This window comes from Stigmatopora argus, unplaced genomic scaffold, assembly GCF_051989625.1.
Source record: "Stigmatopora argus isolate UIUO_Sarg unplaced genomic scaffold, RoL_Sarg_1.0 HiC_scaffold_25, whole genome shotgun sequence".
NCBI classification, from domain to species: domain Eukaryota; kingdom Metazoa; phylum Chordata; class Actinopteri; order Syngnathiformes; family Syngnathidae; genus Stigmatopora; species Stigmatopora argus.
The window spans coordinates 71,581-96,988 of NW_027520039.1; the positions used below are offsets into that span (position 1 = coordinate 71,581).

General features: G+C 37.6%; 2 protein-coding genes across 2 annotated transcripts in view; both read left to right on the forward strand.

The window, feature by feature from the left end:
- The window catches only part of LOC144070281 (uncharacterized), a 48,461-nt gene extending 32,869 nt beyond the window's left edge, over positions 1 to 15,592 (forward strand). Inside the window, exon 4 of the mRNA XM_077594874.1 lies at positions 15,449 to 15,592. Coding sequence (XP_077451000.1) covers positions 15,449 to 15,592 — 144 coding nt within the window. The remainder of the gene's footprint in view (positions 1 to 15,448) is intronic.
- A 2,140-nt stretch (positions 15,593 to 17,732) lies between these two features.
- LOC144070280 (uncharacterized) overlaps positions 17,733 to 25,408 on the forward strand; it is an 84,156-nt gene continuing 76,480 nt past the window's right edge. The window contains exons 1-3 of the mRNA XM_077594873.1: positions 17,733 to 18,126; positions 20,573 to 20,735; positions 22,580 to 23,580. Of these exons, the coding sequence (XP_077450999.1) occupies positions 17,893 to 18,126; positions 20,573 to 20,735; positions 22,580 to 23,580 (1,398 nt within the window). The 5' untranslated portion in view covers positions 17,733 to 17,892. The remainder of the gene's footprint in view (positions 18,127 to 20,572; positions 20,736 to 22,579; positions 23,581 to 25,408) is intronic.

The following is a 25,408-nucleotide window of genomic DNA, read 5'->3' on the forward strand; positions in this document are numbered from 1 at the left end:
TTAGTTACAAGGACAAATGAAATTGATTTAGAGTTTAAAGAATTAGACATTGAGAAAAAGATGCTAGAAAAACTGCGATTTGAGATGCACAATTTGGAAGATCAATTAAGAAATAACAGTCTGTCGCTTGAATTTGTTTATCTAAGATTCCAGCATCTGAATGACAAAAACCTTCAAATGATTTCCAAACAATCAGCAAAATTGGAAGCCAAAGAGAAACATATACAAAACACAGCACTTTCCTTGCAGAACCTCCTTGCAAACTTTAAAAAGGGAGAAGAAATAACATACAATAAAAATATAAGGATACAGAAAAAAGCGATCCAACTACAAGGTCTGCTCTCAAGTATCATGAGACAAAGAGAAGACCTTGATAAGACAAAGAGGGAGGTTGATGCTGAGACGCAAAAATTACAGTCAAGGAAGAATATACTTAATGTAAAGGAAACTATACTAACTGCTAAGAAAGAGAAGATGGAGCAACGACAATGTGAGATGAAAACACTGGAAGATCACACAAAAGTAAATTTTCAATCTGTACTAAACCTGAAATCAAATCTTCAGGAAATGAATAAGAAGATACTTAATAGACTTTTTGTAGAATCAGTCAAATTAGAAGGCAACAAGCAAGGGATAGAAAAAACAACATTTTCCTTGAAGAACATCCTTCTAGACTGTAAAGAAAAAGGTGAAGAAATACACTTTAAAAACAAAGAACTGCAGATAGATATGTTCAAATTACAGGGTGTGGTATCTGTCATGATCAAACAAAGTGCAGAAGTTGATGAGAAGAAAAGAGATATTGATTATGAATCAGAAAGATTCAAATCTGACAGAGAAAAGTTAGTTACAAGAAAAAATGAAATTGATGCAGAGTTTAAAGGATTGGACATTGAGAAAAAGAAGCTAGAAAAACTGCGATTTGAGATGCAAAATTTGGAAGATCAATTAAGAAATAACAGTCTGTCGCTCGAATGTGTTTATCTAAGAGGCCAGCATCTGAATGACAAAAACCTTCAAAGGATGTCCAAACAATCGGCAAAATTGGAAACCAAAGAGAAACATATACAAAACACAGCACTTTCCTTGCAGAACCTGCTTGCATACTTTAAAAAGGGAGAAGAAATAACGTACAATAAAAATAAAAGGATACAGAAACAAGCCATCCAACTACAAGGTCTGCTCTCAAGTTTCGTGAGACAAAGAGAAGACCTTGATAAGACAAAGAGGGATGTTGAAGCTGAGAGGCAAAAATTACAGTCAAGGAAGAATATACTTAATGTAAAGGAAACTATACTAACTGCTGAGAAAGAGAAGATGGAGCAACGACAATGTGAGATGAAAACACTGGAAGATCACACAAAAGTAAATTTTCAATCTGTACTAAACATGAAATCGAACCTTCAGGAAATGAATAAAAAGATACTTGGAAGACTTTTTGTAGAATCAGTCAAATTAGAAGGCAACAAGCAAGTGTTAGAAAAAACAACATTTTCCTTGAAGAACATCCTTCTAGACTGTAAAGAAAAAGGTGAAGAAATACACTTTAAAAACAAAGAACTGCAGATAGATATGTTCAAATTACAGGGTGTGGTATCTGTCATGATCAAACAAAGTGCAGAAGTTGATGAGAAGAAAAGAGATATTGATTATGAATCAGAAAGATTCAAATCTGACAGAGAAAAGTTAGTTACAAGGAAAAATGAAATTGATGCAGAGTTTAAAGGATTGGACATTGAGAAAAAGAAGCTAGAAAAACTGCGATTTGAGATGCACAATTTGGAAGATCAATTAAGAAATAACAGTCTGTCGCTTGAATGTGTTTATCTAAGAGGCCAGCATCTGAATGACAAAAACCTTCAAAGGATTTCCAAACAATCGGCAAAATTGGAAGCCAAAGAGAAACATATACAAAACACAGCACTTTCCTTGCAGAACCTGCTTGCATACTTTAAAAAGGGAGAAGAAATAACGTACAATAAAAATAAAAGGATACAGAAACAAGCGTTTCAACTACAAGGTCTGCTCTCAAGCATCGTGAGACAAAGAGAAGACCTTGATAAGACAAAGAGGGAGGTTGATGCTGAGGCACAAAAATTACATTCAAGGAAAAATATACTTATTGTAAAGGAAACTATATTAATTGCTGAGAAAGAGAAGATGGAGCAACGACAATATGAGATGCAAACACTGGAAGATCACACAAAAGTAAATTTTCAATCCGTACTAAACCTGAAATCGAACCTTCGGGAAATGAATAAGAAGATACTTGGAAGATTTTTTGTAGAATCAGTCAAATTAGAAGGCAACAAGAAAGGAATAGAAAAAACAACATTTTCCTTGAAGAACATCCTTCTAGAATGTAAAGAAAAAGGTGAAGAAATACACTTTAAAAACAAAGAATTGCAGATAAATATGTTCAAAATACAGGGTGTGGTATCTGTCATGATCAAACAAAGTGCAGAAGTTGATAAAAAGAAAAGAGATATTGATTCTGAATCAGAAAGATTCAAATCTGACAGAGAAAAGTTAGTTACAAGGAAAAATGAAATTGATGAAGAGTTTAAAGAATTAGACATTGAGAAAAAGATGCTAGAAAAACTGCGATTTGAGATGCACAATTTGGAACATCAATTAAGAAATAACAGTCTGTCGCTCGAATTTGTTTATCTAAGAGGCCAGCATCTGAATGACAAAAACCTTCAAAGGATGTCCAAACAATCGGCCAAATTGGAAACCAAAGAGAAACATTTACAAAACACAGCACTTTCCTTGCAGAACCTGCTTGCATACTTTAAAAAGGGAGAAGAAGTAACGTACAATAAAAATAAAAGGATACAGAAACAAGCCATCCAACTACAAGGTCTGCTCTCAAGCATCGTGAGACAAAGAGAAGACCTTGATAAGACAAAGAGGGATGTTGAAGCTGAGAGGCAAAAATTACAGTCAAGGAAGAATGTACTTAATGTCAAGGAAACTATACTAACTGTTGAGAAAGAGAAGATGGAGCAACGACAATGTGAGATGAAAACACTGGAAGATCACACAAAAGTAAATTTTCAATCTGTACTAAACCTGAAATCAAATCTTCAGGAAATGAATAAGAAGATACTTAATAGACTTTTTGTAGAATCAGTCAAATTAGAAGGCAACAAGCAAGGGATAGAAAAAACAACATTTTCCTTGAAGAACATCCTTCTAGACTGTAAAGAAAAAGGTGAAGAAATACACTTTAAAAACAAAGAACTGCAGATAGATATGTTCAAATTACAGGGTGTGTTATCTGTCATGATCAAACAAAGTGCAGAAGTTGATGAGAAGAAAAGAGATATTGATTATGAATCAGAAAGATTCAAATCTGACAGAGAAAAGTTAGTTACAAGGACAAATGAAATTGATGCAGAGTTTAAAGGATTAGTCATTGAGAAAAAGAAGCTAGAAAAACTGCGATTTGAGATGCACAATTTGGAAGATCAATTAAGAAATAACAGTCTGTCGCTCGAATTTGTTTATCTAAGATACCAGCATCTGAATGACAAAAACTTTCAAAGGATTTCCAAACAATCGGTAAAATTGGAAGCCAAAGAGAAACATATACAAAACACAGCACTTTCCTTGCAGAACCTGCTTGCATACTTTAAAAAGGGAGAAGAAATAACATACAATAAAAATAAAAGGATACAGAAAAAAGCGATCCAACTACAAGGTCTGCTCTCAAGTATCATGAGACAAAGAGAAGACCTTGATAAGACAAAGAGGGAGGTTGATGCTGAGACGCAAAAATTACAGGCAAGGAAGAATATACTTAATGTAAAGGAAACTACATTAATTGCTGAGAAAGAGAAGATGGAGCAACGACAATATGAGATGAAAACACTGGAAGATCACACAAAAGTAAATTTTCAATCTGTACTAAACCTGAAATCGAACCTTCAGGAAATGAATAAAAAGATACTTGGAAGACTTTTTGTAGAATCAGTCAAATTAGAAGGCAACAAGCAAGGGTTAGAAAAAACAACATTTTCCTTGAAGAACATCCTTCTAGACTGTAAAGAAAAAGGTGAAGAAATACACTTTAAAAACAAAGAACTGCAGATAGATATGTTCAAATTACAGGGTGTGGTATCTGTCATGATCAAACAAAGTGCAGAAGTTGATGAGAAGAAAAGAGATCTTGATTATGAATCAGAAAGATTCAAATATGACAGAGAAAAGTTAGTTACAAAGAAAAATGAAATAGATGCAGAGTTTAAAGGATTGGACATTGAGAAAAAGAAGCTAGAAAAACTGCGATTTGAGATGCACAATTGGGAAGATCAATTAAGAAATAACAGTCTGTCGCTCGAATATGTTTATCTAAGAGGCCAGCATCTGAATGACAAAAACCTTCAAAGGATTTCCAAACAATCAGCAAAATTGGAAGCCAAAGAGAAACATATACAAAACACAGCACTTTCCTTGCAGAATCTGCTTGCATACTTTAAAAAGGGAGAAGTAACGTACAATAAAAATAAAAGGATACAGAAACAACCCATCCAACTACAAGGTCTGCTCTCCAGCATCGTGAGACAAAGAGAAGACCTTATTATGACAAAAAGGTATGTTGAAGCTGAGAGGCAAAAATTACAGTCAAGGAAGAATATACTTAATGAAAAGGAAACTATACTAACTGCTGAGAAAGAGAAGATGGAGCAACGACAATGTGAGATGAAAACACTGGAAGATCACACAAAAGTAAATTTTCAATCTGTACTAAACCTGAAATCAAATCTTCAGGAAATGAATAAGAAGATACTTGGAAGATTTTTTGTAGAATCAGTCAAATTAGAAGGCAACAAGCAAGGAATAGAAAAAACAACATTTTCCTTGAAGAACATCCTTCTAGACTATAAAGAAAAAGGTAAAGAAATACACTTTAAAAACAAAGAACTGCAGAAAAATATGTTCAAATTACAGGGTGTGGTATCTGTCATGATCAAACAAAGTGCAGAAGTTGATCAAAAGAAAAGAGATATTGATTCTGAATCAGAAAGATTCAAATCTGACAGAGAAAAGTTAGTTACAAGGACAAATGAAATTGATTTAGAGTTTAAAGAATTAGACATTGAGAAAAAGATGCTAGAAAAACTGCGATTTGAGATGCACAATTTGGAAGATCAATTAAGAAATAACAGTCTGTCGCTTGAATTTGTTTATCTAAGATTCCAGCATCTGAATGACAAAAACCTTCAAATGATTTCCAAACAATCAGCAAAATTGGAAGCCAAAGAGAAACATATACAAAACACAGCACTTTCCTTGCAGAACCTCCTTGCAAACTTTAAAAAGGGAGAAGAAATAACATACAATAAAAATATAAGGATACAGAAAAAAGCGATCCAACTACAAGGTCTGCTCTCAAGTATCATGAGACAAAGAGAAGACCTTGATAAGACAAAGAGGGAGGTTGATGCTGAGACGCAAAAATTACAGTCAAGGAAGAATATACTTAATGTAAAGGAAACTATACTAACTGCTGAGAAAGAGAAGATGGAGCAACGACAATGTGAGATGAAAACACTGGAAGATCACACAAAAGTAAATTTTCAATCTGTACTAAACCTGAAATCAAATCTTCAGGAAATGAATAAGAAGATACTTAATAGACTTTTTGTAGAATCAGTCAAATTAGAAGGCAACAAGCAAGGGATAGAAAAAACAACATTTTCCTTGAAGAACATCCTTCTAGACTGTAAAGAAAAAGGTGAAGAAATACACTTTAAAAACAAAGAACTGCAGATAGATATGTTCAAATTACAGGGTGTGGTATCTGTCATGATCAAACAAAGTGCAGAAGTTGATGAGAAGAAAAGAGATATTGATTATGAATCAGAAAGATTCAAATCTGACAGAGAAAAGTTAGTTACAAGAAAAAATGAAATTGATGCAGAGTTTAAAGGATTGGACATTGAGAAAAAGAAGCTAGAAAAACTGCGATTTGAGATGCAAAATTTGGAAGATCAATTAAGAAATAACAGTCTGTCGCTCGAATGTGTTTATCTAAGAGGCCAGCATCTGAATGACAAAAACCTTCAAAGGATGTCCAAACAATCGGCAAAATTGGAAACCAAAGAGAAACATATACAAAACACAGCACTTTCCTTGCAGAACCTGCTTGCATACTTTAAAAAGGGAGAAGAAATAACGTACAATAAAAATAAAAGGATACAGAAACAAGCCATCCAACTACAAGGTCTGCTCTCAAGTTTCGTGAGACAAAGAGAAGACCTTGATAAGACAAAGAGGGATGTTGAAGCTGAGAGGCAAAAATTACAGTCAAGGAAGAATATACTTAATGTAAAGGAAACTATACTAACTGCTGAGAAAGAGAAGATGGAGCAACGACAATGTGAGATGAAAACACTGGAAGATCACACAAAAGTAAATTTTCAATCTGTACTAAACATGAAATCGAACCTTCAGGAAATGAATAAAAAGATACTTGGAAGACTTTTTGTAGAATCAGTCAAATTAGAAGGCAACAAGCAAGGGTTAGAAAAAACAACATTTTCCTTGAAGAACATCCTTCTAGACTGTAAAGAAAAAGGTGAAGAAATACACTTTAAAAACAAAGAACTGCAGATAGATATGTTCAAATTACAGGGTGTGGTATCTGTCATGATCAAACAAAGTGCAGAAGTTGATGAGAAGAAAAGAGATATTGATTATGAATCAGAAAGATTCAAATCTGACAGAGAAAAGTTAGTTACAAGGAAAAATGAAATTGATGCAGAGTTTAAAGGATTGGACATTGAGAAAAAGAAGCTAGAAAAACTGCGATTTGAGATGCACAATTTGGAAGATCAATTAAGAAATAACAGTCTGTCGCTTGAATGTGTTTATCTAAGAGGCCAGCATCTGAATGACAAAAACCTTCAAAGGATTTCCAAACAATCGGCAAAATTGGAAGCCAAAGAGAAACATATACAAAACACAGCACTTTCCTTGCAGAACCTGCTTGCATACTTTAAAAAGGGAGAAGAAATAACGTACAATAAAAATAAAAGGATACAGAAACAAGCGTTTCAACTACAAGGTCTGCTCTCAAGCATCGTGAGACAAAGAGAAGACCTTGATAAGACAAAGAGGGAGGTTGATGCTGAGGCACAAAAATTACATTCAAGGAAAAATATACTTATTGTAAAGGAAACTATATTAATTGCTGAGAAAGAGAAGATGGAGCAACGACAATATGAGATGCAAACACTGGAAGATCACACAAAAGTAAATTTTCAATCCGTACTAAACCTGAAATCGAACCTTCAGGAAATGAATAAGAAGATACTTGGAAGATTTTTTGTAGAATCAGTCAAATTAGAAGGCAACAAGAAAGGAATAGAAAAAACAACATTTTCCTTGAAGAACATCCTTCTAGAATGTAAAGAAAAAGGTGAAGAAATACACTTTAAAAACAAAGAATTGCAGATAAATATGTTCAAAATACAGGGTGTGGTATCTGTCATGATCAAACAAAGTGCAGAAGTTGATAAAAAGAAAAGAGATATTGATTCTGAATCAGAAAGATTCAAATCTGACAGAGAAAAGTTAGTTACAAGGAAAAATGAAATTGATGAAGAGTTTAAAGAATTAGACATTGAGAAAAAGATGCTAGAAAAACTGCGATTTGAGATGCACAATTTGGAACATCAATTAAGAAATAACAGTCTGTCGCTCGAATTTGTTTATCTAAGAGGCCAGCATCTGAATGACAAAAACCTTCAAAGGATGTCCAAACAATCGGCCAAATTGGAAACCAAAGAGAAACATTTACAAAACACAGCACTTTCCTTGCAGAACCTGCTTGCATACTTTAAAAAGGGAGAAGAAGTAACGTACAATAAAAATAAAAGGATACAGAAACAAGCCATCCAACTACAAGGTCTGCTCTCAAGCATCGTGAGACAAAGAGAAGACCTTGATAAGACAAAGAGGGATGTTGAAGCTGAGAGGCAAAAATTACAGTCAAGGAAGAATGTACTTAATGTCAAGGAAACTATACTAACTGTTGAGAAAGAGAAGATGGAGCAACGACAATGTGAGATGAAAACACTGGAAGATCACACAAAAGTAAATTTTCAATCTGTACTAAACCTGAAATCAAATCTTCAGGAAATGAATAAGAAGATACTTAATAGACTTTTTGTAGAATCAGTCAAATTAGAAGGCAACAAGCAAGGGATAGAAAAAACAACATTTTCCTTGAAGAACATCCTTCTAGACTGTAAAGAAAAAGGTGAAGAAATACACTTTAAAAACAAAGAACTGCAGATAGATATGTTCAAATTACAGGGTGTGTTATCTGTCATGATCAAACAAAGTGCAGAAGTTGATGAGAAGAAAAGAGATATTGATTATGAATCAGAAAGATTCAAATCTGACAGAGAAAAGTTAGTTACAAGGACAAATGAAATTGATGCAGAGTTTAAAGGATTAGTCATTGAGAAAAAGAAGCTAGAAAAACTGCGATTTGAGATGCACAATTTGGAAGATCAATTAAGAAATAACAGTCTGTCGCTCGAATTTGTTTATCTAAGATACCAGCATCTGAATGACAAAAACTTTCAAAGGATTTCCAAACAATCGGTAAAATTGGAAGCCAAAGAGAAACATATACAAAACACAGCACTTTCCTTGCAGAACCTGCTTGCATACTTTAAAAAGGGAGAAGAAATAACATACAATAAAAATAAAAGGATACAGAAAAAAGCGATCCAACTACAAGGTCTGCTCTCAAGTATCATGAGACAAAGAGAAGACCTTGATAAGACAAAGAGGGAGGTTGATGCTGAGACGCAAAAATTACAGGCAAGGAAGAATATACTTAATGTAAAGGAAACTACATTAATTGCTGAGAAAGAGAAGATGGAGCAACGACAATATGAGATGAAAACACTGGAAGATCACACAAAAGTAAATTTTCAATCTGTACTAAACCTGAAATCGAACCTTCAGGAAATGAATAAAAAGATACTTGGAAGACTTTTTGTAGAATCAGTCAAATTAGAAGGCAACAAGCAAGGGTTAGAAAAAACAACATTTTCCTTGAAGAACATCCTTCTAGACTGTAAAGAAAAAGGTGAAGAAATACACTTTAAAAACAAAGAACTGCAGATAGATATGTTCAAATTACAGGGTGTGGTATCTGTCATGATCAAACAAAGTGCAGAAGTTGATGAGAAGAAAAGAGATCTTGATTATGAATCAGAAAGATTCAAATATGACAGAGAAAAGTTAGTTACAAAGAAAAATGAAATAGATGCAGAGTTTAAAGGATTGGACATTGAGAAAAAGAAGCTAGAAAAACTGCGATTTGAGATGCACAATTGGGAAGATCAATTAAGAAATAACAGTCTGTCGCTCGAATATGTTTATCTAAGAGGCCAGCATCTGAATGACAAAAACCTTCAAAGGATTTCCAAACAATCAGCAAAATTGGAAGCCAAAGAGAAACATATACAAAACACAGCACTTTCCTTGCAGAATCTGCTTGCATACTTTAAAAAGGGAGAAGTAACGTACAATAAAAATAAAAGGATACAGAAACAACCCATCCAACTACAAGGTCTGCTCTCCAGCATCGTGAGACAAAGAGAAGACCTTATTATGACAAAAAGGTATGTTGAAGCTGAGAGGCAAAAATTACAGTCAAGGAAGAATATACTTAATGAAAAGGAAACTATACTAACTGCTGAGAAAGAGAAGATGGAGCAACGACAATATGAGATGCAAACACTGGAAGATCACACAAAAGTAAAATTTCAATCTGTACTAAACCTGAAATCGAACCTTCAGGAAATGAATAAGAAGATACTTGGAAGACTTTTTGTAGAGTCAGTCAAATTAGAAGGCAACAAGCAAGGAATAGAAAAAACAACATTTTCCTTGAAGAACTTCCTTCTAGACTGTAAAGAAAAAGGTGAAGAAATACACTTTAAAAACAAAGAACTGCAGATAAATATCTTCAAATTACAGGGTGTGATATCTGTCATGATCAAACAAAGTGCAGAAGTTGTTAAGAAGAAAAGAGATATTGATGCTGAATCAGAAAGATTCAAATCCTTCAGAGAAAACTTAGTTACGAGGACAAATGAAATTGATACAGAGTTTAAAGGATTAGTCATTGCGAAAAAGAAGTTAGAAAAACTGCGATTTGAGATGCACAATTTGGAAGATCAATTAAGAAATAACAGTCTGTCGCTTGAATGTGTTTATCTAAGAGGCCAGCATCTGATTGACAAAAACCTTCAAAGGATTTCCAAACAATCGGCAAAATTGGAAGCCAAAGAGAAACATATACAAAACACAGCACTTTCCTTGCAGAATATGCTTGCATACTTTAAAAAGGGAGAAGAAGTAACGTACAATAAAAATAAAAGGATACAGAAACAAGCCATCCAACTACAAGGTCTGCTCTCAGGCATCGTGAGACAAAGAGAAGACCTTATTATGACAAAAAGGGATGTTGAAGTTGAGAGGCAAAAATTACAGTCAAGGAAGAATATACTTAATGTAAAGGAAACTATACTAACTGCTGAGAAAGAGAAGATGGAGCAACGACAATATGAGATGAAAACACTGGACGATCACACAAAAGTACATTTTCAATCTGTACTAAACCTGAAATCGAACCTTCAGGAAATGAATAAAAAGATACTTGGAAGACTTTTTGTAGAATCAGTCAAATTAGAAGGCAGCAAGCAAGGGATAGAAAAAACAACATTTTCCTTGAAGAACATCCTTCTAGACTGTAAAGAAAAAGGTGAAGAAATACACTTTAAAAACAAAGAACTGCAGATAGATATGTTCAAATTACAGGGTGTGGTATCTGTCATGATCAAACAAAGTGCAGAAGTTGATGAGAAGAAAAGAGATATTGATTATGAATCAGAAAGATTCAAATCTGACAGAGAAAAGTTAGTTACAAGGACAAATGAAAGAGCAGAGCTTGGAGAGAAGAGAAGAGATTTTGATTTTGCTTCAGAAAGATTCAATAATGAGATGGAAAATGTTCTTTCAATGATTTTTTTTAATAAAGAGGAACAACAATTACCCATTGAAAAGGAGAAGATGGTGCAAAGGAAATTTGATATTCAAGTGATAAAGCATAATGAAGCAAAATGGATCCTAGAAAAGTGTGAACATCATGATGATATCACCCAATTCCCACAATCAGAAAGACTATATCCTCCAATTTTATCCATTAGTGACAAAGTGGGAAAAGGACATAAAGAGAGGATTCACATACAGCCTGATTCAAGCATTTTGCAAATCTCAAAAAAAGTATGGTTGCGAAAGATCTGGAAAGATACAAATATGGAAAAAAAGGGAATTAATAAGATGAAATGCACAGGGCATGAGATGAAACAACACTTGGACCAACAGTTAAAGGTGGTAACTAATTTTATTAAAACATATTGGTCACACAAGAGAAAACTATTTGTTCAGAAAAAACCCTCAACTCAAGGATTTGGTAAAACTTGGCCTAGTCATCTAGAGGCTAAGGATTAAACAAAGGAGGAACCAAATTTGAACCATCAGAATCTTAAAAATGAGATTCTCATAGGCCCTTGTCTCCCTTGTCAAGCTTGTAAATTACAAATAAAAACAATCACTTGGATGCGAGAAAAACAAATACATAAGACTTTTGTCTCATGTTTAGCATTAGTATCAATAATGTTGAGACACAAGTTGCCAATTTCATGGCATTGTTACTTGCTTGTTTGCAAAAAAGGACTTCTCAAAGACTTTAGCGCCTTGATTTTTACTGCAACACTACATCTTGACAATTCATTCTATTTACATGAATGGAATCAAAAATATAAAAGCAAAATATTTTTTTTCTCGTTTTTAATGAACTGTGCCCAAAGAGCTCAACCTACTCAATACATATTGTTATCAAATCGGTCAGCATTTCTCTATGATATTATCAATCCCACCTTGAAGATGTAGCAGAGCAATATGCTGATTATACAGCATGATTACACTAATCCCTCGTTTTTCGCAGGTAATGTAGACCTGTGATGGCTCTAAATTGCCCCTAGGTATGAGTGTGAGCGTGAATGGTTGTTTGTCTCCTTGTGCCCTATGATTGGCTGGTCACCAATTCAGGGTGTCCCCCGCCACTCGCCCAAAGTCAGCTGGGATAGGCTCCAGCACCCCCCGTGACTCTAGTGAGGATAAAGCGGTTCAGAAAATGAGATGAGATGTTAAATTGATAGAGGCTGTCTATGCAATTGATTCCGAAACGATTGCCATGCTGAAGTCGCACTAGACGATCACTCGTCAGGACTTGTAACTCGGATGATGCACTCGTGTTACCGAATTCATCCGGTTTACAGTGCAGTTGAATCAAATGCGGAAGTAAGATGCGGAAGCCGTAGAGATGGTGTGAATTTCGAGGCATTTTGTCAGGATTATTATATATTTGCGTGTAAAGAAGAATATACTTACTTTAGTATTAAACTTTTCTCATTATTAGTAGATTATTATTAGTTTTTCATTATTATACATTTGCTTGCAATGAAGAATATGCTTTGATTTACTATTAAACTCAGTTTCATATTACAGATGCTCCCCTACTTACGAACGAGTTAGGTTCCGAGCGATTGTTCATAAGTTGAATTTGTTTGTAAGTTGATTCAGTGCTATATTTTGTATTATAATTTATGTTTAAGGCCTATATAAGTATATTGAAGGTTGATATAAGTGCATTTGTATGTTTAAGGCTTGTATAAGTAACACGCATTGGTTTGTACTGAAAAAACATTTAATAAAATGGAGAGAATATGTACAGTATTGTATAGAGAGAGAGAGATTTATGTATTAGAAACTGGCCGAAAGAAGCGATCTAACGACGATTGCAGTTTTCTTCTTTTTTTCATCATAAATAGCACTGTACGGCATCATTCAATTGATTTGCAAACTTTGTGCAACGTTCAATATTTGGGTCCTGCTGCTCGATCTTTCTGTTTATAAATGGTACTGACGGTCGAACGATTCAAGTTGCACATATATGTGCAACGCTCACCCCTCTCACGCGCATCAAGCTTCGTTATTATTGCCACTCGTTTCAAATGAAATGGCTTGCCTCTTCCTTGCAACTCCCTCAATAGAAGCATTTCGCTTTTTACCAACCATATTCAATGATGGATGCATGAGATATTTAATGATACAAATGAAAAAGGTTCTTTGCACACTGGAGATACGTTCACGCACTTCCGCATTGCAACGAAGAAGAAGGTAGATCCTGGGTGAGCTGAGCTCTCACAGCGCCAGGCGTCGGTATTAGCGGCGGAAAGAAGTACTACTCTGAAAAAGGCGCGAAATACAAAATTGGACTTACGAACATTTTTTGACTTAAACGCAATTTGCAGACATGTTCGTATGTACCGTTGTTCGTAAGTTGAATGTTCGTAAGTAGGGGAGCGTCTGTATTATATGTTTGCTTGCAACAAAGTACTTAAATGCTTTGCTCCTGAGAACCTTAGTTAGACTAAACAAAGGCGAAGTCAAAACGCCATGACCTGCTTGGAGTGGACTAAACAACGAAGGTCCAAAACACCTTGAGCTGCACATGACTTTCAGACCTTCATTTGTTTTGACTATATTGACGTCTCACTTCTTTTTCGACCCCTCCCCTGAGAGTTGAGACGTCCATTGTAACTAGGGTCCTTGAATCTATTAATAAACAACAAAAAAGGGGTGTGAGGCCAGAACGGAGCGAGGACTTGACATGAACTGTTCGTTCTCCTTGCACGTAAAAAATCCAGAAGACTGTCTTTTCTCTTTATTTGTGCGTGCATTTTGGGAATGCGTATTGGTAAACCTATTACATTTATATTGGAAATTTTGTTCTTTTCCGCAATGGTTGCTTTAAAAAAAATTAAGTGACAATTTTTTTTCATTTTAGTTTAGGGAAGTTGTCCGGAATGCCGGAGTTTGCGTTTCTTGTCTGGGTAAACTCCAGAACTTCCAGAGAAGTTGGCAGCTCTGTACATACATGTTTTTGCGCCTATACAAAAATGCAAGTATACAAGTAAAATTATCAAGAAGTGCATTTATCAAAAATCACAGTTACAGGCATAAGAAAATCTAGAATGTATTAATATCTAAATATAATCTATACATTTTAAAAAGTAAATACTTTAAGTACTGTACTCAGTGAAAATAGTTCCTCTCTGCTTGATTTAAATAATTAAAAAAAACTGGTTATTGGAGCTTGAGTTCAAGTCCTCTTCGTCAAACTCGAGAGGCATTTTTCTTGTACAGTAATACCTCGACATACAAGTGCCCCGACATACGAGCAATTTGAGATACGAGTAAAATTTCGAGCAAATATTTATCTTGAGATACGAGACAAATTTTGATATATGAGCATACAGGGACGCGAGAGGCTGCTCATGAGAACCTCATGGGCACAGTCCCTCTCCCAGCAACTCCCTCGTGTAATGTCTCTACGAGCACTGGGCAGAGCGTTGCATTTGTTCAGTGTTTTTTTTTCCCGTTAGTCAGTGCGGATGGCGGAGCTTTTTCGCTAATACGAGAGGGGTACTACCTCCAGGGCAAGTTGGCAAGTGGTCGTGCGTTATCCTATTGTGAGGACATTTGTGTGCATAATTTTCAGAATATTTTGAAGGGACGACAAAAGCAAACAACCCTCGATAGGTTGCACCTGAAAGTCAGGGTGGAGGCGGGGCAAATAGAGCAAACCCGGGAGAAGAAAGATATAAAAATGTAAAACTAAATTAGAATAAAGTTTAGTGTAAGGTTAGATTAAACTTATTTTTGAGTGTCTGCATCGTAATCCAAGTTCATTTAAATTTGTTTATGTTATGTTACGAGCGCATTGCCGTGCAAAAAGTCTCCCTCTCCTCCCCGGTCTCTCTGTCCCTCTCTCTCTAGCCTCCACAAAATCTGTCTAATTTTAGTACAATTAAACACATTTTAGTACTATTAAACCACTAGTTATTTGTTACTTTGTTAATAGATGGCGAATTAGAACAAATACAAATGTTTTTCCAATCCAATATCCTGTTTTTGGTGTTTTTTCAGAGGGTTGGAACAAATGAATTTGTTTTTAGTTAATTTCTATGGGAAACGTTCATTTGAGTTACGAGTAAATCGACATACGAGCTCAGTCCCGGAACGCATCAAGCTCATATCTCGAGATACCACTGTATAAATATTGCTGTTGTTGCCAAATTCAATGGCTGCGACCACATTGTCATCCGTGTCCTTCTGAGTGGCCCTATGCAGTGTATAAACGCCCTATTATCATGCTTGCTTCACGTCCGTATATATGGCGTAAATCCATCATAATGGTGGTTCATTTTTTTTATTCCTCGGAGTCGTAGGCGGGGTGTCTTAGTCAACGCGAGAATTTGCAGTTCCGCAACCCGGAAAATGCAAGCTTCAACCGGTGAACAACAACACGTGCATGCTGGTGGCCAAGGGGCAGCGCTTTGTGGAGAAGAACGGTCGCTGCAATGTGCTGCATGGTAACCTGGGCGGAGAGACCAGCCGCTACATCTCGGACCTTTTCACCTCACGATAATTTATTTTTATTTATTCCCAGCATACAGATCGCCACAACACGTGTGCAACTCCACATGGGAAGTGCGTCTACTTCACGTGTCTAGCTCTCAACCGCACGGCAGACCTCATTAACATTAGCAAGGCTCCTACCAGCTGAATTATGTACAAAAAACTCCACAGTGTAGATTCATTTATGCCGCAGTAGCTCGCTACGCCTTTAGCATATCAAGGAACGACAATATTTAGGAGGCATTTTCAACAGCGACACGCTGCGAAATTCACTCAACAAAACAGGAAATGGCAAAATGTAGACATCTAGTCACTATGATATTCGGTGCGCCCATTCTCCTTCTATTGTATATCCCTCTTCGGCATTGAGAGAAAAAGCAGTTCCCTTGTCATGTTTTTAAGGCTGCTGTGGCGAAGTTGAACTTAGGATGCATGGAAAAAAACGGCGAGAATTGCTGGTGCAGAACTTGGGCTTTTAATGACAAAAATGGTGATTACAAAAGTGACAAAATAAACCAGGAACACACATACCGACAAAAAGGGCAGAAAACATGACTTACTGGACAGGAAACACAAGGAAATGGTCACAATACTCCCACGCCAGACGTCACCAAACACTTCTTATATACACACAAAAGGCTAATCAAATAAATTCAACACAGCTGGCTACGAGAGGAGGGGAAAATACAGGCACACTTACACACTCCTCCGGCCCGAAAAGAAGCGGCGAACTGGCCCGTCGGGAGGTCGTCCAGATAGTACTGGTGCGTATTGCCCTGGATAGTCCATGCAGAGGCCTCCAAGCTTTCGGCGTCCTCGGCCTCCAAGCTTTCGGCGTCCTCGGCCTCCAAGCTTTCGCCGTCCTCGGCCTCCAAGCTTTCGCCGTCCTCGGCCTCCAAGCTTTCGCCGTCCTCGGCCTCCAAGCTTTCGGCGTCCTCGGCCTCCAAGCTTTCGCCGTCCTCTGCCTCCAAGCTTTCGTCGTCCTCGGCCCCCAAGCTTTCGAGGTCCTCTGCCTCCAAGTTTCCGCCATCGTCTTGTGGAGTTTGTATGTTCTCCCCGTGCCTGCATGGGTTTACTCCGGGTTCTCCGGTTTCCTCCCACATTCCAAAAACATGCATAGTAGGCTGATTGGACACTATAAATTGCCCTTAGGTATGGGTGTGAGCAGTGTTCCCTCTAAGCTGCGCGCGTGCGCAATTGCGCACTACTCTCGTCTTCTCTGTGCAGCAGCAATCATATGGCGCGCAGTAAAAAAAATAAAATCTGATTTTTTATTTTATTTTTTTAACCCCTTTCCCCATGATGGCGCCGTTTAAGCGGCAGCATGTGGCAGTAGCTCTGTCCACTTATGTTTTTCGTGTTTTACAGCATGTTTTACATGAAAAATTAGAGGGAACATTGACATGCACCTGTCAGGTGTGATACTGGTGTGCCCATAGCGAGCAATGATGATGTCGTGACCGGATGATTCGCCTAAAGACGTTTCGCCGACGGACGTTTGACAGACGGACAGGTCGCCGAATGGACGTTCCGCCGAACGTTCATTCGGCGACCTGCCCGTCTGTCAAACGTCCATCGGCGAAACGTCTTTAGGCGAATCATCCGAGTACCGATGATGTCGCTCACACTGGTACTCGGTGCGGTCAGGGAGGTTGACTTTCTGCTCAGACCAACGAAAAATTAGAGGGAACATTGGGTGTGAGTGTGTATGGTTGTCCGTCTCTTTGTGCCCTGCGATTCGCTGGCCACCGATTCAAGGTGTCCCCAGCCTCTGGCCCGGACACAGCTGGGATTGGCTCCAGCACCCCCTGCGTCCCTAATGAGGATAAAGCAGTTCAAAAATGAGATGAGAAATTCATACCTGTCAACCTCTGCCGATAACTGCCCTTATAAATGATTATTGATTCCCCTTACAAACCCCCAAAAAACCTTACAAACACCGTACGAGTCGTACAGTGTTTGTAAGGTTTTTGGGGGGTTTGTAAGGGGAATCAATAATCATTTATAAGGGCAGTTATCGGCAGAGGTTGACAGGTATGTGAGATTAGATATTTCATACATACACACGTACGTATACACAACCTAATGAGTGCTACATTGCCCTTTTTCCAGTAGGTGTCGGTATACACCCGCTAGCAATCTGACATTAATAAAAAGAAGAAAAATATTGGTGCTGGTGCGCATGCGCACGACTCGTCGTGCAAGCGCCTTAGTTCGACCTCGACTAAATTTACCTTTGCGTTTTGAAATTCGCTCGAACGAAAGAGAAAAAGAGCGACAATGACATCTTACATTTAGCTTATTTTTACAATGTTGATAACGTTGTGTTACGTGTACCTTTGGGTACGTTTTCACAAATTCTATTCAGGGTTGACTCGGAACAGACTGTTAACGCTGGATAGCAGCAGAAGTCTGAGCTTAAAGCGGAGTTCCTGTTCGTCATCAGTCCAACCGTCACCCCATTATGTTGCTCCATTCCATCACTCTACCGAAGACGTCTTTTTGGAGCTAGGAGACAAGTCGGTTACTGAAGCTGAACTTAAGGTATTATTAGTAACTAAATTACACATTTTCCTTAATTATGAAGCCTTTAAGGATTCTATAATTAAGTGAAACCAGTCTCACATCGTTGTTAAGTGCTTTATTTATTTTCAAATTTAAGATTGTTATATTATAGTGTAAAATAATTTGTATATGCAGTGAATCAAGTTCGATGTACTTGAGGAAAAATATATCAAACAAAGTCGCTATCCACAGGAAGTGTTATGGTAATGTTTCCGGTAGCTCTGCGCCGTCTCAATTTTCTGATTCCTAACTTTGTGTCAACGCTCAAGTTTATTCATTTGTTCGCACACATATACAACCAAATTGTCATAGTATGTACGTTTTTGTCTGAAGCTAACCGAACAGACAAGCGTAAAGACAACATTAATTAGACACCTTGTATTATAATCCCGTAAATAATGTAACTAAAAAAGAAGGATAAAATGAAATAAAATAAAAACGTTAAATAAATAAAAACGACAGCCCGGTGGTAGGAGTGGTTAGCGCGTCGGCCTCACAGCTCAGGTCCTGGGTTCAAATCCAGGTCACGTCCACCTGTGTGGAGTTTGCATGTTCTCCCCGAGCCTGCGTGGGTTCCCTCCGGATTCTCTGGTTTCCTCCCATATTAAAGAAACACGCATGGTAGGCTTATTGGACACTCTAAATTGCCCCTAGGTATGGGTGTGAGTGTGCATGGTTGTCCGTCTCCTTGTGCCCTGTGATTTGCTGGCAACCGATTCAGGGTGGTATTTTAAGATTCTCTCGCTACGTTTGTCCAAACCGTGCAACGTAGAGCGTTGACATATTTTATGGTGGCCAGAAATGGCTGTCGGATCCTAATAGACGAGTGATTGAATTTATTCACCTTCTCTAAGTGTGTAAACTCAACTTTTATTTGTTAAAGCTGAAAGCAGAGTTGATGTATGAATCATTGTTTTTACCTGATGTGCCCTAAACGCACCGCATGGCTGATTGGTCCGCCAGCGAGTTTCTAGTTGCTCCCTGGAACACTTGTTTTTTTTTTTCTGTCGTGACGGGAGTTATAAAACATCCACCCATCCATAAATCACGCTTTATCTATTCTCTAATCCTTATAAAGCGTGATTTACGGATGGATGTGTGTGTGTGCACCTGGAAACTCGCAGGCGGAAATTATTCCCAAAATGACATTTGTAAATGACGTGGAAAGGCGTCTTGGGTCAGCGTGTCCAGCACCATCGTGTCTCGCCAAGTGTTTCCGTCACGACAGGAAAAAAAAAGTGTTTGGGGAGCAGGAATAGATAAAGCGTGATTTATGGATGGGTGGATGTTTTATGTTAACATTCTCACGCTACTTTCTTGACATTATGGTGGCCAGAAACGGCTTTCGGATCCAAACCGTGCATCGTACAGAGTTGACATTGTGGCCATAAACGGCTGTCGAATCCTAATAGACAAGGGTTGCTATGAGCATTTACAAGTATAATCGATGAGTATGCCTGAGCAGAAATATGTTAGCTTGCTGCTCTCTTGCGGTGGTTTTAAGCATTACAATCTGTGACTATTCCAAAATCCATACTTTCTTCAGTGCATACTGGAGTGCTTAGTCATTTCCGCTTGAAGTTAGTTGCATGAACTACAACAGCACCGCTATTGTGTGAGTATTTATTTTTGTCATATTTTCACTTTGGTTTACAATGTTTTACCCAAAATAACACCCAAACATAGGTAACATTCGTCAGCCTTTCTTTTGAAATTGATCGTGACTTTTCCCTTACTTTTTCCTAAAAGGCATACTCCTGCTTCTGTATATATTATAATTTCTTTCTTTGCATTCTTTACATACGTTTTCACCGTCATTTTCACCAATTGTGCCAAAAAAGAGGAGTTCTCATTTCATAACGAGTTGGGAAAGGCGTAAACAATTGAAGCGCACCAAGATGGCAGCACAATCTTCTGTATTCTAAAGTGGTGGCAAGACTCCCACCTCGGCGGGAGCTCATGATTCTGCATCTATATCATGGTTACATGCTCAGATGCCTCTTACTGAGAGTGTGGACTTAGCAGGGCCAATATCAGCTGTGGGGCAAAAAGTCTCTCTCTCTGTCCCTCGCTCTCTCCCCTCCGCGAAATCCGTCTAATTTTAATACTATTAAGCACATTTTAGTACTATTAAATCACTAGTTATTTGTTACTTTGTTAATAGATGGTGAATTAGAACAAATAAAAATGTTTTTCCAATCCAATATCCTGTTTTTGGTGTTTTTTTTCAGATGGTTGGAACAAATTAATTTGTTTTTAGTTCATTCCTATAGGAAACATTCATTTGAGTTACGGGTAAATTGACATACGAGCTCAGTCCTGGAACGAATTAAGCTCGTATCTCGAGGTACCACTGTATATTAAACATTTTACAGAATAGCATGTATTTAAAATGCTTACATGACAGGCACTTTAATTTTTTCAGGTGCTCAAGTGGTCTGATGTTTGTCGACCTCCGCCCTCCAGCCCTGTCCAGCCATTTAGTGCAGTGGCTCAGGCAGATGTTGATGATTTCAGTCGACTGGCTGTAGCATTCTTAGAGAATCGCCTACAACTGGATAATGGGATTGGACCGTCCAAGATAATCCGTACGTATCCTAGGTACATTTTGGTAAATGGTAATTATTTAGTGTCTTGAGCCTTTATCTATGTTATGATATACAGTGCCCTATGAAAGTATTCTGCCCCCTTTTTCAACCTTTCGCCACATTTCAGGCATCAAACATAAAGACCTAATTTTTTTTGTCAATAATCAATAATTGGGACTCATTCGTGAAGTGGAATTAAATGTATTGGCTATTTTAAACTTTTTTTTTAACAAATAAAAAACTGAAAAGTGAGGCGTGCAATATTATTCAGCCCCTTTAATTTCAATGCAGCAAACTCACTCCAGAAATTCAGTGTTGACTGATGATGATAAATAGAATCCACCTGTGTGTAAGCAATTCTCTGTATAAATGCACCTGCTCTGTCTCAGTCTCAGCGTTCTGTTTAAAGTGCAGAGACCCAGGATCTCCCAATCCTTAAACATCTCAAGGAGAACTGTGCTCATATTGAATTGGAAGGAGTATCAGACCACACTAATAACCAAGACCTGGGTGTCACTCTAAACTTTCACCATATACAAGGAGAAGACTGTTCAGAGATGCTGCTAGGGGCTCATGATCACTCCGGATGAACTACAGATATCTACACCTGAGGTTGTAGTATCTGTCCATAGGACAAGAATCAGTTGAACAGTGCACAAATCTGGCCTTTAGGGAAGAGTGGCAAGAAGAAAAACATTTCTTAAAAATATCCCTCAAAAGTCTTATTTAAACTTTGCTACAAGCCACTCCGCGTTCCTGTTTGGGATCTGTTTTTTTCAATTTTATTTTCAGACTAGCTGGGGTTACTTCCTTATCCCGCCAGCGTAGATTGAACCTCAAGTGGTTCTTGCTCTTGTATGTCTCGCTGCTGTCTCCTTCTCACACGCTTTTGTATGTTCTTTTTTTCTAGTGATAAAACTTCCTTGTTGTTGTATGTTTTGTTGAATGATTCGCATGGAATTTCGTTTGTTTGCAGAATTGCATTTATTTTCCATGTGGATTTTGTCCTTTGGGTGAACCAAAACAAACAAATAAGAAAACTGAGGAATTGTAACACATCCAAAGAACAATGAGAAAGCATAACATCAACACACCTGCCAACCACACACAACACTCCACCAGAATTTTTGGGGGGGTATGAACTCATTAGCTGCCATTGACAACGATAGGTATCCAATCCAATTTGACTGGGCTTCTGGCAGTGATCGAATAATGAGTGAAACACAATCACTCAATGTAAGCCTTCCTCATTGAAATTGATTTATTGTTTCTGATAGGCATTAAATGAGTTAAGACCAACAAGGTACAAAATCTAGAGGTATAATTTTTATTGAACAGTCAAGGCACTCGTGATAGATCGCCTGAGAGTAAAATTTGATCCAGTCTGTTAGTTTCATTCGGGCCTGAAAATGTCTCGTTTTGTACCGTGACATGGCAATGTGCCCACTGCAATACTTACACTTTGTTGGAAACTGCATATGTGACTCAATTAACAATTGTTAAAGTCTCATCAAGATCTTAGTATGATGCCGACAGTCTGTCACAGCTGCTTGTTAAGGCTTTCCTTTGAGTTGAAAAAGTTTCATTTCGGTGCTCTTTGTTGTTAATCACACGTCTGAACGTCCGAGCTGTTCACTGTGACCTCGCTGCCAAAAACCCATAGTTCTGTAATCCCCGTATGAATGCATATTTACAGTATATTCAAGTTTTTTTCACAATGATATGAAGAATGTCAACACCTTATGAATTTATATTATTAAATCAGACCATAAACTTTTTAATTGTCAATCATAATAATGCATTTAAAAAAACATGTATCAATTACCATTTCTTTATCTACCTAGCCATCATCTTCCATGAATCCATTCTTGGTGAGCTGATACAATGTCCGCAGAAGCCTGTCAAGGTAAAGTCAATGCTCACTGACAAAACCCAAGATCAGCGTTTGCCTTGTCACAGGTCACCATACCTCCAGTACTCTGAGTGCTGTAAAAGCAATGTACCTCTTAAATTTTGTGCAAAGATGATAGAACAAGGAAGCGGATTAGGACCAACATGCTGCAGTCAGAATAAAGGCACTGACCCTGAGGATTTGATCTTGGCGAAGTGTTCCCACATGGAAAGCCATGGGCTATCGCTACATCTGTCAAACTGCCATGAATGTCTGGAGCTGGAAAATAGCACAATTGTATCTGTCAAATATTCTTCAGCCAAGAACACTTCAAGTACCCCGGATAATTATTCATGTTATTTGAAGAGTGTAGATGAGACTTTTGATGACTCTGGACATGATGTCAAAAGGTTTGCATGCAAGAGCTTTGGATTTGACAACAAACCGCCAAATGTTCTAGTGTACACAAATGGCAAGAAAGAGCGTTTTCAAGTCGTTCATCAGATATTAGCACAGTGTCTAAACACAGAAAAATACATTATCTATTGCCTTCAGCCACACCAAGTATTAAGTGAACCCTGGATGGAAAATACAAGGCTCCTTGTTCTTGCAGAGGAAAACGTGTTAACTCCCCAGCTTCACACAAGATTTATGAATTACTTAAGACTGGGTGGAAAGGTCCTTGGGCTTGCTTCCTCCCTGTGCCCTGAAGGTATCTCTCTAGAAACTAAGGACCAACAACCTGGCCAAAGGCATAGTCTGAGCTTCACTTGTAAGGATGGCACAGAACTTAAACTAAACGTCTTCACAAGTGGGAAGGTCTTTGTCAAAGATCTCTCGGAAACAGTAAATTTGGACCTCTGGGGGAAGCTCAAAGATTATCCCGACCAGAAGGATATGGTTATCATCAGCATAACCAACGGAGAGCATGGTGGTCAGGCTGTCTTGTCTCAGGTGAATGTTCTCTTTTTTCCCACTGTGAAAAGCCAACATACCACATCAGTGTTCTACTGTTTACAGTACATACATTTTACAGTAAAATTTTAGACTTAAGTGCGCCCTACAGGTGTGAAAATACGGTACCGTATTTACTCGGATATAGCTGCACCATGAAAATTGCCTTGAAATTTTTGAATTTTACAATTTCTCACGTATAAGGCACCCCCCTGATTCCCAATTTTCACCTCCATATTCATGCTTTTAATAGGGAGTAAAAATCTGTTACTTTGAAGGGAAAATCTTAAGAAAAATCACCACAAGTGGAGATACTGTATAAATCAAAAACACATTTTTAGGGCCAATATCACAAGGAAGTTAATATGCCTATCAAATGCAAAATATCAAATTACCGTATTTTCACGCCTATTTGGCGCATCGTTTTTTACGCCGCAGTGTCAGTAACGAGTGCTATTTCTGTATTTTAGACACACAAAGCACGCACCATTTCATTAGACGCATATATATTATAGGCTGAACATCGAAACGCAATAGCGCTGGCTACCGGAAGCAGCCTATTTCCGGGTTCCGGTGCGCAGTGACTGCTGGGAAATATAGTTCTTCCTCGCTACACCCACACGCTAAAAACATGTTTTAAAAAGGCAACTGAGTTCGGTTGTACTTTATTTAGACATTTTACAACTTACTCACATCATCATCACCCACAAATCCATCAAAGTCCTCATTTTCTGTGTCCGAATTAACAATTGCCCAAATGAGTCTTCCAAAACGCTGGGTCCCGCGTTTGTAGTTCTTAAGCCTCCGGGAATGACGGCAAGCTCCGAGTTATTATATATAATATATATATACGTAGTTCACAGTCTAGCTTTGAATGCTCTGTTGACGCCAACATTTAGCGGCAGGATTTCTTTTGTAAATACAGCCGAAATGACGGCCAGCACCAAATTAGTGTGGTCGCTGCGGCATTTTGACGTGATGTCATCGTTTCACGGCGCCGCTGTTTTTTTGCTTGTCATGTTTTTATGCGCATATAAGCCGTACCCTCATTCATTCATTTTTTTTTGTCCAATAAAAGCGACTTATATGAGAGTAAATACGGTCAGACATTTTTACTCAATACCAGTACCACTTTTCATTCCTTTGCATCATTCCATTCAATTTTGACAATAGTTTGTCACAGTTGACTTATATTCAAATATTGAAACACATATGCAGCACTGTACTACACCTCAATTGTCCTATTTTGGACCACTTTGTCAGCAGTCTAAGGTCAGATTTTGAAAAGCATTCTAAAAGTATTATTACTAGTATTTTAATCAGTGCAACATTTGTCTTAAGTAAAATATTTGTACAAGTGCCAATTGCACGAGGGAGAAACTTCACTTAAATTCTTGAGGAAAATGTGTGTGTGAGGGTACGCAATACAGAAAAATACGAGAATTTAATTTTACGTCACGTTAGAGTATTATGGCCATTGTTCCTTGCATGAACTTTGTTGCCTGGGTCGTCCTCATTGGCATCAGGAAAGGGGACACTTTTCTGTTCACAGAGAAGTAATAAAATGTGCTTTCAGAAAAGCTAAAGTGGATGATCAAATTCAGGTGTAGGTTGCACCCCGATTTTCTCAACCAAGGCACATCACTTTCGCCTTTCAAGTAGATGCTAAATCAAGTTAAGAAAGTTAATTAAAATAAATAATAAAATAATAATATCAATAATAAAATGCATCTTTTCATGCCCATGAATTGCACCATCTTAAAAGGCACAGTCTCATTTGCGGGTGCCTTCGAGATTATTAGGCGCACCCTCCATTTGGGAGGAAATT